A 19917-nucleotide genomic window follows, 5' to 3' on the forward strand; every position below is an offset into this window, starting at 1 on the left:
GGGAGAGCACTTTTCCTGGGAAAGGGCATCTTTATTAAAGTGTTCCAATGTGCAGGGCTGCAGCAAACTCTTGAAAATAAAAAGGATTAACTGCTACCATGCACAGTTGAAAGGAATGTACCAAGGTAATCATTGCATTATTTTATGATTTGGAAAGTTGAAGAAAAGACTCAATCTATTTGAGGAAAGTTCCTTCATGTTCCCTCCCTGATTTGGAGCAGTGTCCAAGACATTCTTCTTTTACAAAATAAATAAATAAGTCAGAGAAAGCAGCCTCCCAGGGTCACTTCTCTTTCAGTATCTGTTCAGCCAGGAACAGGCAATGATATCTACATACTCTGCACCAGACTCTGTCCTCAGCACATTTTGTGTGGAATGAAAGAAAAAAGAAGCCACTAAGCAGCAGTGGTGCTGCTGTGGAGTAGCCTTTCTGGCTACTGGTATGCTCCATGTTTTGGTATGCTCCTTTCACACCTGCAGATTTTTCAGACCTGGTTTATATTTACCTTGTGAACCTTTTTACTGAGCTCTTTGTGCAAAAAAAAAAAACAGTCTTGAGCAGCAGCAGCACACAGCTTTTTCACCAGTTCAGAAGTATCATTATCTCTCAGACATACTCTATTCCTATGCTAAAGTAAGTTTTCCATCCAAAGATGTTTTCATTGCACTGTCTACAGTTAATATTCTTTAACTTCTGTGAAAATGTATTGTTTTGAGTATTTCTTACCTAAATGCACTTGAGTATTGTGTGCAAGTAAACAGTTGCTGACACGCAGACTTGAGCAGATACTAACTTGATTCTGAAACCAGTGGCATTCAAATTCCATGTACCAGGATCCTTCGTGGATACCTGAACCGCAAGGCCAGATAGCTACCAGTATCCAAGGCTCTGGCAAACATCTGCTTGAAGACAATCACACAGTGGACTGTTGCACTGTCAGATGCTTATTCAGGTAGTTAACCACCACAAAGTCAGCCTCCTTTGGAAGAATCATAGTGACTGCAGTACTTCCAGACACACTGGAAGGCTGAGATGTTTTCCGTGGACACACGGATAAGTAAAGCAGCATTCTTTTTGTCACAGAGATCAGAGGAAGCTGCTTATCTAACAAAGAGTACTTGTGACACATTATTTATTGATGAGAGTGTGGCCAACGCTCATCAATAAATAGGAATAACTATATTATATAACTATAAGAATAACTTTGAAACAACTATTTTGAGTTGTTTCCCCACCAGCAATATTCATTCTCCATTGTCTGAGTCACTTCACTTTTCCCATTATCTTATGTAGAGAATCTTAAAAACTGAATACTGCAGCTCACTTGACCCTTTGACCTTCCTAGGCAGCAACATTGGGAGTTCTTGCCCGAATCAGTGCTTCATCAGCCTCTTTCCTCAGCTCTTACAATTGGAATGAGCTTTAAGGGATCTCTGAGTGACTGAAATTGCTCTTTTGGTTCTATTAAAACACTAAACTCTACTGTACAGCACAGAAGCTTTTCTGTCCAGCAATATCTTTTGGAGATTTGCAGCATTTTGTTATGGTTGTCTAATCTGTGCTAATTGCTGTCTAATTTGGAAGAGAGGCTGATCCATCAATCTGGATTGCATCATTCAAAGGTGGAAAAAGGAACAGTCTAGGAAGAACAAAAGCTTTTGAAAGTATGTGAGTGAGCAAGATTGAAAGAAAAAATGCTTATTTCTAATAATAACATATAAATGTACAGCCAGCGGTATTTCAGAGAAGACTCCATGCTTGGTTTAGTAGTTCCTGTTTACCAACTGGACACACTAAAACTCTCGAGGTAAGGGATAATGGCTAATAGAATGCAAGTTAACCAAAATTACACGCTTCCCACCTTTCTATGAATATAGAATGGTTTTCTCTCGTAACGAGAGCAAAACAGAATTAAGCAGGAAATATAAGATACTAAAGATATAAGACAGTATTCTCCACTGCCTTAGATACTACCATGATAGACTTTTTACAAAATATACTAAATGTTAAACGATATAAAACCCCATGAAACCAAAAGGCTAGCAGTTTAGCTGGTAAAATTCATGCAACTTTACTTAAAAATATGTATTATAAAAGACCACAGAGAAACTCACACAGAAAACACATGGAAATATCACACATGGAAATATCACACACATTTAAGAACTTGCCTAGCTTACTGTACACACTCTGCCCTATATATTCGCACAGCTTTTAGAAGATAATAAAAACCCACTATAAAATTCTGTTAAACTAAGAATTCTCTTATGAAAAAACATTTAACTTTACGTCTGGCTTTCTGAAAGCAGCAGACAGGTAATTCCCAGCGGTCACATCAGTGAGAATTCCACAGCTAGAGCATTATGCACGGCTCTAAAATATTTACCTCTTACAGCGTATTTTCTGTGACCTACACATATCAGAATGAATTATTCCTAGTTGAGCCACATTTGCTGCTGCTCAGCCTAGTTCTTTCCTCTTGAAGTCCTGAGAGGGTTGTACGTTGTATATTCATTATCCACTTTTCACATTTCTTATCTGTTAAAAAGATTAAACTCCACTCAGCAGACTTCTCTAAAATTTCTGGTTTCTGCTTGCAAATAACAAGTATTTCTTATGTTAACCAATGTCACATTAAAGTCAGTACTTATCTGAATACAATGTGACACCACTTAACAACTACTGTGCATATCAATAAAAAAATCTGCATTTTTTGTATATGTATGTGTACTTATAGCTAGAGAAAGATTGCAATATACAAACCCTGCACAACCCACTTATCCTCCAGCTATTCCTGACCTATTTTCCTTCAACCTGTTTCACTGAAGTCACGGCAACTTCTTCTTAGCCAAGTCTGAGAGTTTAATCCTATCAAATGGCTTCTTTTGTATCATTCCACTCACCTCTGCTCTATAGTTTCTTGGTACTCTCTCAACATATCCAATAACTCTTTCAGTATTTGTGCAGTTTTTCCCCTACTCGACCTACTCCTCTCTGAAGAAGTCATGCAGTGATAAAAAAAATCGCCTTTTTATTCACCTTCAGAGTGATGTAAATTAGTTCAGCATTCAGGCTGCAGCAGCTGTGAAATGAAAGTACCTAGAAGAAATGTAAGTCAGCCTGGTTGTTCTCAAAAAATTCTGTTGAACCTCTTAGGCAGTCTGTAGACTTGTACTCAGCTGTTCACTTTTAAGTGTTCATATAATTAGAGCTACAGACCACAGAAAAAAATTTAGAAACATTCCATGATTTTGTGAAATAGTCCTTCATAAGTTCTTGGCTACAAACTCATGCAATAGATGAGTGATGGTAAACTCTCACCTCTTCCCCCTGGAATATGCAAGTATAAAACTTCCCTGAAAGGCCAAAAGAAATCATTCTCTCAACATATTTCTCATATGCACTGGCCCTGCACTAATTCCTAGTAGAAAAAAAAAAGAACAAAAAAAAAAAACAAGGGACACAACGCAGCGAAAGTGTAGCTTGTAAGTCAAAAGAGAAAAATAATATTGTGAATGGTCAGGAGCTATTTGGGGAGATCCTGAGTCCACATTTACAACTACTGACTCTTCATAAACTAGCACCATCCTCTTGCAACTTACAATTCTTAATTAAATTGAAATGAAAAATTAAGCCAGTAGAATTTATTTATTAACTAAAAACAATAGTTTTTTTATGATTTCAATTCTGCTGACTATCTGTGGAAGGGACTTCAGGAGAGTATCAGTTATCTCCCTTTCTGAACAGCAGGACAACTGTGCCTACATGATTGTTTAAAGGCCTGCACTAACTGATATTCTGCAATCTATAGGCAATCCCAAGCAATTTCTAATGAGTCTTCCTCAGGAAATCCTCCTGACATAGAAACTCAATTTCCTTACTCGCACATTAGAATATAATGGGAAAGAGTGAAAAGCCTACCAACTTCTTTTCCTGTTTATTAGCTACATTCTTTTTTCCTCCCACATCAAGAGCATCCATCCTTTAAGAATTTAAATTGACTAAAAAAACTAAGCAAGTATGACTTGTACATGAGAAAGGCAGGACTGGATGTAATCCTGGGGAAGGATACTAAACTGGATAGTTGTGGTACGGGTGCCAGGAAGGCACTAGCTATAGACAAAGGAAAAACAAATCAGCTGAGGAGTTAAGGTAAGAACTGAAATAGCTCACCAATGTCCCAGAAGCATGCTAACGTTTAGGTTCCATCTGAAATGATTTGTCCATGTCCACACTTAAGATTAGAAAACTGAGAGAGAGAGGATTTCCCTCTATTCAGCACTGGTGAGGCCACACCTGACCTATGGCATCCAGTTCTGGGCTCTTCAGTATAAGACATACATGAAGCTACTAGAGAGAGTCCAACAAACAGCATCATAGATAATTAAGTGACTGGAGCACCTCTACTATTGGGAAAGGCTGTAGAGAGCTGGGACCGTTCAGCCTGGAGAAGAGGAGGCTCAGAGGGATCTTATCAATGTATATAGATACCTGAAGGAAGTGTGCAAAGAGGTCAAAAACAGACTCTTCAGTGGTGTTTCAGTCCATTGCCTCTTGTCACAGGAGGTTCCATCTGAACATCAAAAAACTCTTTTTGACTGTGAGGGTTACCAAGCATTAGAACAGGCTGCCCAGGGAGGTTGGAGAGTTTCCCTCCTTAGAAACATTCAAAAAATACCTGGACATGGTCCTGAGCAGCCAGCTCTAGGTGGCCCTGCTTGATCAGTGGTTGGACAAGATGACTTCCAGATGTCTCTTTCAACCTCAATTATTGCTATTTGCATACACAGGGAGAACAGGCTAGGACAGAGAACTAAAATCATTGAGTACATCTATCTTCCTGGAAACCCTGGAAGGCTTCGGAGTCCTATATTCATATTCATAGCCCTGTTCTACCCTAAAGCATATAAGGTCTTCTACCATGAAAACTCCCTATCAAGCTTCTGGTTATTCAACAGTATGTGACTTCACAACAGCTTCCACACTTTCCTGTTAATACTGTGCATAAATAATTAAATACTTATTAGTATAAGGACTGGAACTGGATGGTCTAACTATTAACCTATAAAGTAACAGAACAGCCTCTGTAAATCCTTACGGTCTTCAAGTATTCTTTTCAATCTAAACCATCTAAATAAGAACTGAAGCAGCAGGAGAATGATCCTCTAAACTTCTGGCTGAGGCACTCACCTCAGGAAGTTGTTAGGATCCCCATCTACACCCCATGACTGTTTATATTGTACAACAATTAGAGCAGGTTCAATGTGAAATCCCCATCCCATACAGACCATGTTCAAGGAAGTGGAACACATGTATTTAATTTCTTGAAACAAAATACAGCAAAGAGCATTCTAAATATTGAGTCAGAGTGAAGGAGACACAGGACTTGCTGCTTTTTGAATAATTCCCTTAAAATTTCATGTAAGAGCAAAAAAAAGTTTTGTTTAAAGCCAAAGAGCAATTATTTGTTTCAAAAGTTGTAGCAAGTGTATTCGTTTAAGTAATTTTTTAAAGTCTTTATCTTTGGAGAGTGCAGAAACATACATTTCTTTGTTTCTTAACTGAAATAAATCAGCACAACCTAACACTAAAAAATATGAAAAAAAAATCGGGCCTCTCACACTTAGCACTTTTACTCTCTGTAGCTCAGATCCCCTTCTGTAAAATGGGAAGAATTTTGCCTTACATGGATTTTGTGAAGGTAAATGAACACGAAAGTAATCAAGATCTATGATTGCAAAGTCATTGATACCATAAGCACTCTAGAAAGCCTTGATTAAATTAATATCTTTGTACGGAAAGGAGAAATATAATAATAATGAGAATCCAAAACATTGGAAAAGGAACATAAAGAACAACAAAATATTCAATGTCAGCATGGTGTTTGCTCTCTATCCATCCTCTAGCCAGAACAAAGCAGTTCTACCAAAAAAAAAAAAAAGTGCAGTTCTTCAACTACAGATGATCATATTCACTAAAGACATCAACTTAAACTTGCACAACCTCACTTTGAGCATTTCCTAATACTCAAGTGCATGACTCTAACTTTTGATGCCATTTTTTCTGCACAGTAGAAAAGTTATGTAAAATATTCAAGATAAAAACTTGGGGGAGAAATTTCATCTGCCTGATTTAGGCTAACATTTACCCTCGGCTTAGCATTTTGAGACATATCCCATTTCCTTCTTTGAACTGAAACCAGGCAAAAATCTGTGGTTCTGAGGTAAAACCAGATGAAGAGCTCATGTGAATCCAAACAAAGCACTGTTTTCACACAGTCTCTTGTGAACTGAACCGAAACAAGCAAGTCTGGCACAGCTCAATGTTCTTCTACAAGACATGCACAAAGGGCCTAGTTCTGAGAGGTGCTGAAGGTCTCTGGGTACTGAGCACTGCAGAATCAGGCCCAACTTGCTAATGACTTTTCATAGGACAGTGGGGATTAACCACAATGTGACTCTTGCAGTCATTTGCAGTCTGAATGAAACAGGAAAAACTCTCTGACTTTGCAAGGAAAGGGTTTGTGCCTTTTCCTTTTTGCTGAGAACAGCCCCTTTTCTTTTCCCTAAACAAAAAAAAATGTTTTTTTTTTTTTTTTTTTTTCTCACTAGGCTTTACTTGGAAATGCTAAGGATATGTCACTCCCTTCAGAGGATGACAGGCCAACAACTAGACCTTCTTCAGCAGAGGACTAAGTTGTTATACAGCCAATAACAAACTATTGAGGTGGAATCAACCACAAAACCATGGGTCCTCTGTTTGTCCAGCTCCCTTCCCAGGCACAAGAAACCTCAAATTCCCGTCCCTGGTGACAGACCAGAGTAACAGCCAAAAGAGCACACAGATATGGTTCCTGCCCCATAAACCTGCTAGTTTCCTCACCTAGCAAATCACACATTACAATGTAGATTTTCTCTTCTCTGTTTTCCCAGCTACAAAGATAACCTCATCCACGGCTACAGCTCTCTTTCATGGGACTGCTTTAACATATCAAAAAAGATCAACACCTCTATTATTACTGCACCTATTTTAAAGTTTGAACAATAAAAAATGAATGTGACATACCTTGAAATTAACTTTAAAAAAAAAAGCTTTATCAGGCTAACCCTTTAGGATAAAAACAACAAAACGAGCAGTAATTAACTGGACAGTCTCTGAATGCTGGGCACCACTATGAAATGAAGTGAAGTTTTCAGACTCTTGCCTGTTTGTCTCTGTAACACAGCATCATAGAACTTGAAGTACAAAAAGTGAATTTTGATCAATTCAGCTGCTTACCTTTGAAAAACGTATACGCAGATGGAATGTGAAACTTATCAATACTATAACTTTTTAAGGAAGTTTAGAAGTCCTCTTTAAGCTCCTGATTTTTCTCAGAGTTGTCAACATTGACATCTGTGGTCAGTGACAAGTCAGATAACTCAAATGAAATCTTAAAACAATCATTAACAGGAAAAGACATTTTTAACTAAGCAGGAAAACAAGTAAAATGGGTCCAAGCCACTAGACTTTGCCTGCTGTTACTTCAGCAGGCTCAGGCCATTTTGCGTGTGTAGCTACATATAAGTAGTTATTAATTACAAACTCACAATAATATTTTAATTTTCACAATCTTTGTATTCATAATTAGAGGCTTTTGAATGTACCAAGGGGAAAAAAGCACCTAGGACCTACTTATCTCTAGAGTCTGTTTTTGTTTTAATAAACAATCCATCCAAGACAATAAAGAGGCTTTCATCTTCTGTGTGACCCTGTCCTCAAAGCTGGTAGAAAATGTCAAATTCTAAGAGGAAATGAGCCTATACCTATTAGGGTAGCAAGGAAACAATGTAGTCCGTACAGACCTGAGGAAGGCCAATTATTAGTCAGCATGCTACAAAAGCTTCATAGTACTGCAGAGTATTTTCTTAGTCTTCACTGCACTTGGGCAAATTACTGTTCGACTCCAGCAATAGTTTTAGGAATAGCCAAAGCCACAGAAGCAGTAAAAGCTAGAAATGTCAGCAGAGAGGCTGAAGCATTTATCTGCAATCCTCAAACCACCTAAGGATTTGGATTTGCTTCCAGTCAGAGATAAAAAAGGCCTGAGCCTTCTAGCCTAGATGATAGATATATAATAATACTAGTTAAAGGAAGGAGAAAAAAAAAAAAAAGACGACTCCTTTTCTAAGTCAGAAGTAAAGACATTCATTTTGGGACTTGTGTATTCATTTACGCACACACAAATCCAACATGTGCCACTGCTACTAACCTCTGATGGCATTTACAGAATGCCAGTCTAGTCTGCTTTGTAATACATAGAAACCTATATATCCCTCACCATTATTAACTCAGATTCAGAGCACTCGCATTTCTGTAAATAGTGAATTCTCTCCAATTGTAAAGGGTTTATATTGTTGTTTAGGTTTGGGGTTTTTTGCTTTGTGTTTGTTTTTAAGTTAAAAAATACGAAGATATTATGAATACCCTAGAAGACTGTGGTAAGGTGGTATGAGCAAAGGAAAAAATTTAAGATCAGCCTGACAGTTAACAAATGAACTATTCAGCTCAAAATTGGATCAAATACAGTAAGCAAATTGGATTACTACTCACAACAATCACTACTCTAGTTCATAGTGAATCTCAAACGTAGATGCTAATAGACCAAAAAACTTTTTACTCCAGCTGGCTCTTTCCACAAAGAATTAGATTTACTGTGGCTATCACTTTGAAGAGTTTCAGTTGCAGACTTGACCATACAGAGAGCAAAATATAAAGAAGGTTTTGAATGGTGGTGTTGTTCAGAAGAAAATTAGTACCTCTGCCTTCTCTTCACAGGCATCAATTTAATTAATCGTAAGGAACCTGGTTATTATGCAAATTAATTCAGTCCTCTGATTGGTTATTCCAGCAGCGAAGATTCTCACACACTATCTACACAAGTTCTGAAAATAGTAGCTCACATCAGCTCTGTCCAGTCTAGCTCATCAACTTTCCTTTCACTATTTCTTTCAGAGTCTTTCAATAAAGTTATGATTTCTAACACTAGCATTTATAAAGTGGTAAAGCAACATCATGTGAACAAGACTTCTGGCTGACTGAAATAACATTTCTGGTAACATTTATCAAAAGATGACTTGCTGTAAATATTAAGTAGTCTGGTAATACATTTACTGTGTATTAACTACTCTCAGATCTGCACTGTACATTTGTACAGAGCTCTACCATGCATGTCTGATATGTATAAAATATATAACTATAATCTTCTGTTCATTCTGAGTACTCATTTTAATGCAAAAACTAGTCCCGGTATTTGACAAAGTTTGTTCTTCCACTTCTAAACTAGTTGGTTGTATCTATTCTAAATTTTGAAGCCATGCATAATTGTACAAAAATGTTAGCAAGGCAAAAATCATTCTCAGCAAGACAAGATATTCATTTTTCAAGGCTGAAAATTCATGCATCAGTTTTGCTTGGACACAGAAAGTGGAGAAGTTTAATATCTTAAACTGGTTTGGCCAGTAAACTGTTAGTATTATAAAAACCTTGTCCACAGATCAAAAAATAAATAAAAATCAAATAACAAAAGGTGATGGGTTTCTGTTGTTGGTTTTTTTTTGATGACTCTAAAGATTTTGGAGTGTGTATTTATATGCATACGTAAGACCAGAAAAGAAATTACAAAAAACAACCCTAAATCTGATTACCTTTTCTAGTTTTCTAGTTTCTAGTTTCATAATTCATTCCTAATTCAGCTTAAATCAGCTTACATCCACAATTTGAAGGATTCAAAACTCACTATAGTTAGAACCCAGTTTTAGCTATAGAATCTTGTTTAGCTTCATTTTTAGAGAATTTTGAGAGAGGACATGCTTAGAATTTGTACATATGTGGTTCAAAATGACACTGACATGGTAAATTAGACAATCCCCCCCAAAAAAAGAACTAAAAAAAATACCACACACACACAAAACAAAACAACAAAATAAACCTTCAACAAACTAGAAATATAAAACTTCACTTCTACTCTCCATATAAATCAGCTGAGTATTGCCTGCTTCCCTAGACAGCTGGAGTTACCATCAGTTACTAAATTTTGAATATTGTTGAATAAGCAAATAAACACAGTGAGTAAATAAGGCTAGTACTGGAGAAAATACTTTTTTCATTTACTCTAACTATATATTAAAAAAAAAAAATCTTAGTTTTAGTTATCCCAAAGAGACATAATATGTTTGTGTTAAAATGATGAATCTGTAACAATAGAAGAGGCAACCTAAAATTCTTCTTTGTTCTGAAACATTATCTGGGAAGTGGGTAGAGTAGGTATATTTTGATTTAACAAACTAGGTGTTCAGATTATTGGAATTTTATCAGAGAAAAAAATACAATTAACTGGAGATATTTGTTATTATTAATGTATAATCAAATCTGTATACAGCATTATAACTGCCTTATATGTGTGTTAATATATATATAATAGCATTATTTACTGAACCAACAACTACCACCCACAAAGACTAAGAAAACTGAGGTAGCAAGGCTAAGAGATTCAGAAACAAAGACAATAGCATATGCTAACATTCAAGAAAATGACATCAGTGTAGAGTTCTCCTTTGTAGGATAGTCGTAATTTATAACCCTGTCAAAGTGTAGCTATTACAGTTCTGGAAAAAAATGAACAACAAAAAAAACACTAAGCATATAGCCTCAGAATAAGTTTCTACCTTGTTAATAAAATTAGTAAATTACAATGGGCCTCAAGAATATTTAGTAACCTAGGATTTTGTAACGCGTTCCTTTGAATTGTGAGGTGACTTCATATTAAAAGTAGCATTCCATTTCTGTGACTGTCTTAACACACACTGAGCCTTGCAAGGAACAAGTATGCAACTACACATGCACTAATTAAATATTTATAATAAGAAAAAATGTGTCATCACAATAGCAGTCCATATTTTGTCAAGAGATAATTATCTTCTATTACTCTAACTAGAAACCAGAATCAGAGACAAGAGAGTTAAGGTCTCCTGTTATTATTACAGCTAAATAACTAACACTTACACAGTCAATTCAAAAATAAGATAGAGAAGACATAATATTCTCTAGCTCAAACAAGGATGAAGATGCAACTGTTGAAAGAGAGGAAACATCCTGAAGAAAAAAAAAAATAAAATCATCCTTTCTTTCACCTCTGCCTCATTAGTATGAGTTTGAGGCTCTTTCCTCCAGCAGCAGGAGCCAAGCTCCCAAGCAAGTGGCACACTTTGTTCTGTGTTCTTTCAGAATATGGAATTCCTTTCCTTGTATCTTCTAAAAAGAGTTAAACCTCTCACCTTGACTCTCTTTGACTGTATGAGAAAATTTCTAGCTGAACTCATATCACTAAGTGCTATAAGCTTATAAGGTATCTTAAGGTACCTGTAAGCAACCAAAATATTGGAAGATAATGAACAGTCTGATCAAGCATGAAGTTTACGTGCACTTACTCCCAAAATTCCATCACTGGAGAAGTGGCATTTTGTAAAGAGACTTGACTGCAGTTGCTCATATTAAGTTTTTGAAATTCCACACAGTTTTCTGTAAGAGAACAACAAAAAAGTGTTTGCTATATTGACATGTAAATGTACATGTACATTTTTTCTTGTGCATCTTGTAAAGCCACCATTCTATAACACATTTGCACCATGTGGTTAAAAGGATTTCTAGGTGCTCTAAAATGCATCAGCTACTACTTCTGCAACAGCATATTTTGATCACAAGATCATAGGCCTGTGCTAGAAAAATATCCATGCAATATGTTATTCTCCTGTAACACTCTCCAAATGCATGGTTGCAATGGTAAAGACCAATAAAACAAAACACCTGAGGCAAGAGAAAGAAGCCTTGAGAAACTGAAGTAACTGATTGAGAAGCACAACACACTACTACTCCAGCCAGTAGTTCAATGGCCAATGACAACGATTGGCTTATGAAACTGCCAGCAACAAGCTTCCACTTTGCCTTAACATGACAAGTGCAAAGTCACTCTTTGACTTATCATCTCTAATACAGAAAAAGAAGATCAAAACAGCTCAGCATTATTGAAGTGACACTTGTTATTTGATCAATGTTGGCTAAGCTCCTTTGCAGGGATGCCAAAAATTATACTGAAGCCTTCCACATCTGTTGGGTGATGAGCTAGTTCCTTAACATAACATAAAATGCAACAGATTTCAGAGACTTTTAGGTTTGCTCAAAGACCATGATAATGTCCAGTTAATAAAAGCTATGAATGTATAATTGATATGTGATTTGAAATCAGACTAATATAAAGATAAAAGTAAAAACTTTAGGAGCCTATAAATAATGGCATTAGTATGTATTCCCACCCATAAACATTTGTTGTGCACTATAAAAAGTAGAGCATTATCAGTAAACATATCAGTGAAAGGACAGATGCAGACCCTATACTGAAAAGCCTTATGAATATGTGTATTATCCTCTTTGATGCAAGAGGTTACTTTGCATGCATTAAGGATTATTTGACTAAGTTATCAGAAGTAGCTTTAAGTACATTATTCCTTAACATTTGGTATTAAAAAGAGCAAATCCACAGCTCTTTAATACTTTATTCTCCATTTAAACTCCTGATTTCACACAGTGAAAGAGCAAGATTGTAACCTGTCATCAGCTCTTCAGTTGAATTCACTCACTGTATTCAGGGAGAATAGATATGATTGCAAATGAGAATCCTGGGATCTAGCCAGAATATTTTACAAAACTAACAAAAAACAAAGCCTTCTTTTCCTATCTGACATTATATTCCACAGGAACAAATGCTTATACAATAACATATTATACATGTTATACTTATATGTATACTTAATATATATATATATACACACACATACACACACACACTTATTATACAATGCTTATACAATAAATCAGTAAGATTTCACTCCAGGATTCATTTATCATGATGTAAGTAGTGTGACGTGACTGATCCATTTGCAGAGAGTTTTCTACCACAATAGTTCTGTTCCCAACATTTTAATTTATCAACTAGTTGGAAATAATTGATTTGTTCAGCAATGATCTCTACTGAGGTCTTACCTGTATTCCATTCATGCCCACACGTAGCCCAAGGAAGCTCTGTAGTAAAGCAGTTAAACAGATAGAATATAGCCCATGCTAAAATGATGATGTAGTATACATTTAGATGTGCCTCTATAACTTGGGTAGCATATCCAATGCCTGGAGGGGAGGGAGAGAGAATAGAAAACTTTTACTTTTTGGATAATTTAAAAGCAAATACTTTAAGTATACCCTAACTTCAATTTTGATATATATATATATATATATATTTTGACTTTACTTAAAACTTAATGCATTCTTTTGCAGTAGAACACAGAAAAGTTTGTTACCTTCAAACAAAGGACAAACTTTCCTCCAGCAGGTAATGCCTCCTTCACTAGTAAACTGTCCCAAGGCTGTCTCCAAGAAAAAAACTGGTATTCCACAGCAAATAAAGAAAACCACATATGGGATGAGGAAAGCACCTACAAGCAAACATTGAGGTGGTATTGGTTATAATGAACACATACTTTATTGACAGTTCAGTGAGAAGTTTGTTTACTTAATAAAGGAAGGATCACCTGTTAGCCAATTGTCAGGTGTTGTGCTAAAAGTGCAGAAAGTGTTTATTCGTAGCACTAAAGTTAGGTCACTATCATGGAGGAAAAAAAAAAGAAAAAAAAAAGAAAAACCACATACAGACAAAAACCCACCCCCATCCCCCTCCCTCCCCCTGAAAACCATAACAAAATTTCTCAGTATAGGCTATATTCTGCTAATCTTTCTCTCAAGCACAGGAAAGACCGAATTCTTGCTCAACCACACCATCCCACTCTGATCATCATCGAATCAGTCTACCCTATTTCTCTTCTCTTCCTTGCTCTTCTCAGGAAAGCAGGAATGAAGGAGCATTATGAAAGTGAAATCCAAGAAGTACTGCACAGGTTATTTAGATAAACCTGATGGTGAGAATCGTACGAAGGGAATTTTGAAATAAACCTTAGAACTACTCACACACAGGAAGAAAGCTGGACTTGGCGTTATCAGCTAGAAATTGACCATCAACCTTTTCATTACATGTTGACAGTAAAGTTCAGCAAGGATAAAGAGCAGTACAATTCAGTGCTGAAGAGCTATATATAACAAAACACCATTCTCTTATTAACACATAGCAGAAGCATTAGAAGTATTGTGTTGTTTCATGATTAATAATGTTATTAGGTATGGCAGCTAAAGAACATGACTGAAGTATGCAGAATCAAAGAAGTGACAGAAGATCCATGTTAGGCATAATGTCACTTTCTAATAATGTGGATTTTACATATTCCATTTAGAGCTGAGCCTAAATAACAAGGAATGAAATACAGTCTTTCCAATACATAGAGAATCCATTAAATATAAGGCCAAAATATTTTTTTCCTCATTCCCCAGCTACTTAGATTTTTTCCTCAGTCAAAGAATGAGGTGGATAGCAAGCTACTAACTGCCTAAGACTGAAACAAGGAAAGAAGAAAACACATATTAAGGAGAAATCATAAAATAAGCGTTTCTGCCATTTTTACTTACACTGATAAACGAAGATTTACTGGTTTAACCTAACAGAGCAGCACTGTGAAGTATTGCACAGAAGTTTTTCCTAGCAAGACATATTTTACATTGTTGCATACGTTGACCAGTTCTTCAGAGTACTAGCAATAGCAACATTTCCCTCTCAATGGGAGTCCTAAAGATTGATTTGATCATTAATGAATAACACCTTATTAGCTACCTCTGTAATACTAAACCCCTATCAGAAACTAAACTATGAACAAAATGTTTCTGAATATACTTCAGGAAAATTTCTACAACTGCAAGACAAATAGGTATCCTGTATATGAACATTAAAAAAAAAAAAAAGACAAAACAACAACAACAAAATACACCCACAACCTGTAACAATAGTAATGCTTTAGTCACTTCAATGACAAAGCTGACACAACTAAATACACCAGCTTTGTCTTGCAGGTATTTTCTTCAGACCCAGCACATCAATAGAGATGTCTTCATGAGTAATCTCTTAGCTCAGCCAGACAATTTGCATATAGTCGAATCTCAGCTGTATCTCAGACAAAACATGTAAACTTCAAAGAACGTTATCTGTGCATCTAAAAACATGGTTTCTCTATGTGATTCGCTGTACAAGTGGTTTTAAAAAAAAAATCCTTACAAGCCATAATTTGAGAACTGCTGTCCAGTGCAAAATCCAGCTTGGCCCACTCGTGCACAAACCTAATGAGTTTAACAGGAAAACTTGTTGAAATTTAATGTATTGACTTTCATTCTCTTTCTCCAACTCCTTTACAATAGATATAACATCAGGAAAAATCAAAGGACATCAGGTTTCACTGCTTGCAAACAGATCAGACTCTAAGAAATACCTAATTCAAAACATTAAAATGAATTAATTTTCCTAAAAAGAACATCAAGTGTCCCTAAGAACAAATTAAAGTTATAGAAGCTCACGCCTATGCTGCCCGTTATGGTTTAGAGCACATACCAGAGAAAGCTCAGACCTCAAAGTTGCCTACTACTGCTTCTGGATTTGTTCTGTACCTAGCAAGTTATTTCATAACTAGCTCATATCTCACCATTGTTTTCATATATTATATACTAAGTAATTTTCAGCATTGTTGAAACAATTTTGCGTAAAACAAGCCCAATTCTGGTCTAATTCCAGTATGGCATATTAAAGAGTTACAAAAAAATACAGGTGATAGCCAAAGATCAAAGACCAAGACAACACTAAAGAAAACTGAAGTCAATGGTAAATTTCCCATGGTGCCAGGACACGACCAATCAAATCACACACACTAATTCTATTCTTAAGGGATGCAGTAGTGATAAATTAAGATACTTAAGCAACAACTTTTTCACTAAGCCAAAACATAATTATAGTGTGTTATACCTAAGGGACAAGGGAAGGAAATTCGGCACAGCTCTATTAGCAAACCTGTTGAAGAAAAGAACTTTGCGTAAATCAGCCACTGAACATATTATTTTTCTCCCAGGATATATGCTTACACTAGCACTGATTCAGACCTTAAGTGGGAGAATGTTGAATCCAGTTCACAGAACTCTAACCTTAATTTTTGTTTTTCTTTCCTCATTTCTACTCAAGTCATTGATATGACTATTCTTAATTGTTACGTATCTTACGTAGCCGATACCTAACTGTAACCAAGACACTCTATATATTATACCTTTGTTATTTGAAAGAGAAAAGAACAGACTTTACTGTCTTGTTCAAAATTTTATAGAGCCTGCTCTCTTCGTTGAGAGACAGACAGTTTTATATCTTCCTTTAACCTACGGTACTGATTTGGGAAGTAGTGGCTAGAAGAAATACAGTTGACTTAAAGGAATTTTCTTATGACCAAAAAGGAAAAAAATATCCTTGTAGTAGAATCCTCTGAAATAATATTCATCCTCTCCAAACTATACCGTTTTGAAAATGAAACTGCTACTTTCTTTTCTATGTCAGACTTAGGTAAGCATGCTTGAGTCTAAATTCACATGTAGAAGAAAACACAGCATTCTGTTTTAACTGGTTACTTCTGCAATAAGAAATACAGGAAAATATGCAAGTTTTCTACTTAAAAAAAAAAAAGAACTTGACAATATTTGGGGAGAAGGGAAACATCACCATTTTTTCTTGGTTCTCATACGCTTAATAGTTCCCTACCCACACATACACTGAATCCTGAATACATCTCTCTTACTAGTGCAAGGAATCACTCTGAAACATCCTTAAGAGTTTATTCCCTAGCTGTTTACGGTGAGCTGTAAATCAACATATGATGCCATCTTACCTCCTCCATTCTTGTAGCAAAGATATGGGAATCTCCATACATTTCCCAACCCAATAATCTCCCCTGCCACAGAAAGCACAAATTCAACCTTATTGTTCCAGTGGCCTCTTTCATGAACTTTCTTATCATTGCTGTGGACAAGGCTGGTACTTGAGGCTTCTGGGTCTAAAACATCTTCTGGCTTGCCATTAATTATAGGAATAGTCTTTTCAGCTGTCATGACTGTTCAGCCTATGGGAGAAAAAAGAAAAACATACAGATGTTTTAAGTCACTTGTTAACAACATTCAATGACTAAGAAGACCCTTACCTTCATTAGCTTCAAAATGCTTATTGTCTACATTTACAGGTGAAAGTGAAGGAGGCAATTCTGTAAGGCTAGGAAAATTGTAAAAAAGGGAAAATGAAAAAGAAAGCAAGAGACAGAGAGAGAGAAAGCTTATGCATGAGGAAAAGGGAACAAGGTTTCTGAGTTGACACTGACAGCTAGGAGTAGGACACTGTTTTAAGGGCTGAGCAGTGAAACATTTTGAAAATCCCTCCCCAAGCAGGGATCCCTGCTTGACTAATCTCGCAGAGGACAAGAATCTACTGCACCTTCCAGGCGCGCAAATGAGAACAGAGGAAGAAAGGGATGTGGAGAAGGGGGCCTGAACGGCTCTGGCCTGCCTGGAGAAGTAGGGGAACTCCCGGTCTACTCACCCAGGGCTCTGCTTATGCCTGCGCGGCTGGGAGAGGGACAGGCTCTCTAGCCGAGTGCTCTGCTCCCAGCGGACCTCCGCGGGCTGCCGCTCTCCGCTCGGTCGCACGGGAGGCACGGGGCACGGCGGCCGCCAGCACCTAGCGGCAGAGGCGGGCAGGGGGAGGCGGGGATAACGCGGGCAGCGTTCGGCGAGCGAGGGACCGGGAAGCCTCGTCCTGCGCTGCGGCTGCCGCCCGGCCGGCCGGCGGCGAGAGGATGTTCCCCGCTGCCCGCGCTCCGCAGCCGGAATTTGCAAATGCTCAGCCTTCCCCGGAGCGATGGTATAACACCCGCCTCCCCCCTCCGCCCACCTCAGGCTGTCCCACCAGCTCCCCCCTTCTCTTTCTCTTCTCCCTCCTCCTCCTCCCAGCATCACCGCCCGAGCATCCCCAGCCCCTCCCCGGGCGGCCCGGGCGCACCTGCTGCCCCCCGGCCCGGCCCCCCGGGGGGGCTTCGCCTTTGCTTCTTTTTTCTCAGTTGTGGCAAGTGGAAAGGGGACCCGCCGACCGCTGACCCCCAGCTGATCGATCCAGCTGGGGAGGAGGGAAAGGCGGGACAAAAATGGGATAAAAAAAATGTGGGGGGGACGTTTGGAAAGTGTGGAAACAATGTGGGTGCTTTCGAGTTACACTGGGAAAATGCAGAAACAGCCTACGTGGGCATTTCTAACCAGTGCTTTGCTTAAAATTAGAGTTGAATAAGTGTTAAATAGAAGCATCTATAAGAAAAAGCAAACTCCTTTGTGTCAGGTTGAATTAAATATTTCAAATAGATACCTTTTTTCCCCCATTTTATCCCTCCCCCCCCCCCCAACTTTTTAAAAATACCTTTTCCATTATCCATCTCTGCAGCTTCTCCTTAGCAAACGGCAAGACCCAGCTCATGTTTTAGCTTAAATCCTGCCCTCTGGTCCATACTCTCTATTGCAGCTACGATCACCAGTATTTTGCTCTGCAGCACCAGGAGACGCACTTGGGAGCACTGTCTCCCACATCCCAGGTTACAATGAAGCACTCTGGAGGATGCTCCATGAGGTCCTTTCTTTTGTTGATATTCATATGGAGAGTAGTAGTCAAACCTGTATCATGAAATGAAAAACTACCAATGGTAGAACTATGGTAAAACACTATGGCTAAAACTGCAGATTTATGATTTTTTTCTTGTTGTTAGCAACTTTTTTGTTTGATTTTGAATAAGAACTATCCTGCAGAGATATTGTTAGCTGAGCTGGATTTGTTTTTTTTTTTTTTTGGGGGGGGGGGGGGGGCTGGGTGTGTTTTTTTTAATTATTTATTATATTTATTATTTTTATTTTGTTCTTAATGCAGCTGGTATCCATTAACTAAGGATGGAATATATCTATTTTTTCCCCAACCTGGCTTTGTACAAATCAAACTCAATTCTTACCCTTCTTCCCTCCTTCATCTATTTTCCAGCAGGGACCAAAACAGGCATTGTTTTGTTTTATTATTTTTTTTTCTGTCCTGTATTCCAGCCAGGCTGAGCAGGCTCAACAGGACACACAAACATCAAAGGTAAAACTGAGTTCTCATCTCATTACTAAGAGTAATTCTAAAAATGGATAGAAGCTAAGGGACAGTAAACACTTGGCTAATGACATCATGCAAGTGAGGGCCCAGTCTTCTATTTACACCTAGAATAAATTCTGCATCATCAGGTCAATGGAGAAGTTTGTACTAGTATATTATGTGCCTAGCATATTGTCTATTCTAAATGTGTCAGAACAGTGTCACGCTGTTGATGCTGGAAAGAATTCCAGGTAGAGTTAGTCACAACATGAATAGCTTTCTGATACAAACAGACAAACGACATCAAATTGAAGGGGCCTGCTCCAAAGAACAGTCTATATGATGACTGGCAGATACAAAAGGTGTTTGATCACTGCTGATTTGTTTAGTATTTGAAATGATAAATATGTGGTGACAAGTATTTTATTCACTACTGTATTCTTGCAGTGATTCCCATTCAGCCTCCTACCAATTGAAAGGCTTATGGAAATAATTGCTAGTCTTGTGAATGCTTTTCTGAAGTGAAGCAGTGTTTGCAACATAAAACTTCCCAAATTTTAAAACAATTAACAGTTTCATTAACCCCCCCCCCCCATTATTATTATTTTTTTTAATCTGGTAGAGCTTCCTCTATTCCAATGAAAACACAATAAATCCCTGGATTACATCTCAGTTCATGCAGTAACCTAGTATCATGAATTTACTCCTGCTTCTGTCAGTCTGTAGGGAAATCTGCACGACATGCAATCAGAGCTGAATG

At 37.5% G+C, this 19917-nt stretch overlaps 1 protein-coding gene across 6 annotated transcripts in view; it reads right to left on the reverse strand.

The window, feature by feature from the left end:
- Window positions 1-18631, reverse strand: part of SLC6A11 (solute carrier family 6 member 11) — a 156208-nt gene extending 137577 nt beyond the window's left edge. Inside the window, exons 1-6 of one of the 6 annotated variants that reach the window (XM_083796549.1) lie at window positions 16118-16200; window positions 15984-16028; window positions 15246-15307; window positions 13390-13524; window positions 13079-13219; window positions 11470-11560 (exon numbers count right to left, since the gene is read on the reverse strand). In XM_083796549.1, the coding sequence (XP_083652675.1) occupies window positions 11470-11560; window positions 13079-13219; window positions 13390-13524; window positions 15246-15307; window positions 15984-16028; window positions 16118-16185 (542 nt within the window). In that variant the 5' untranslated portion in view covers window positions 16186-16200. Of the gene's footprint in view, window positions 1-11469; window positions 11561-13078; window positions 13220-13389; window positions 13525-15245; window positions 15308-15983; window positions 16029-16117; window positions 16201-16887; window positions 17119-17483; window positions 17508-17588; window positions 18001-18455 lie in introns of those variants that run through there. The other 5 variants (XR_014571752.1, XM_083796547.1, XM_083796551.1 and 2 more) reach the window with 5 other exon arrangements.
- Window positions 18632-19917: the final 1286 nt, after the last annotated feature.

The sequence above is a fragment of the Anser anser genome (genome assembly GCF_964211835.1).
Source record: "Anser anser genome assembly, chromosome: 12".
Lineage (NCBI taxonomy): Eukaryota > Metazoa > Chordata > Aves > Anseriformes > Anatidae > Anser > Anser anser.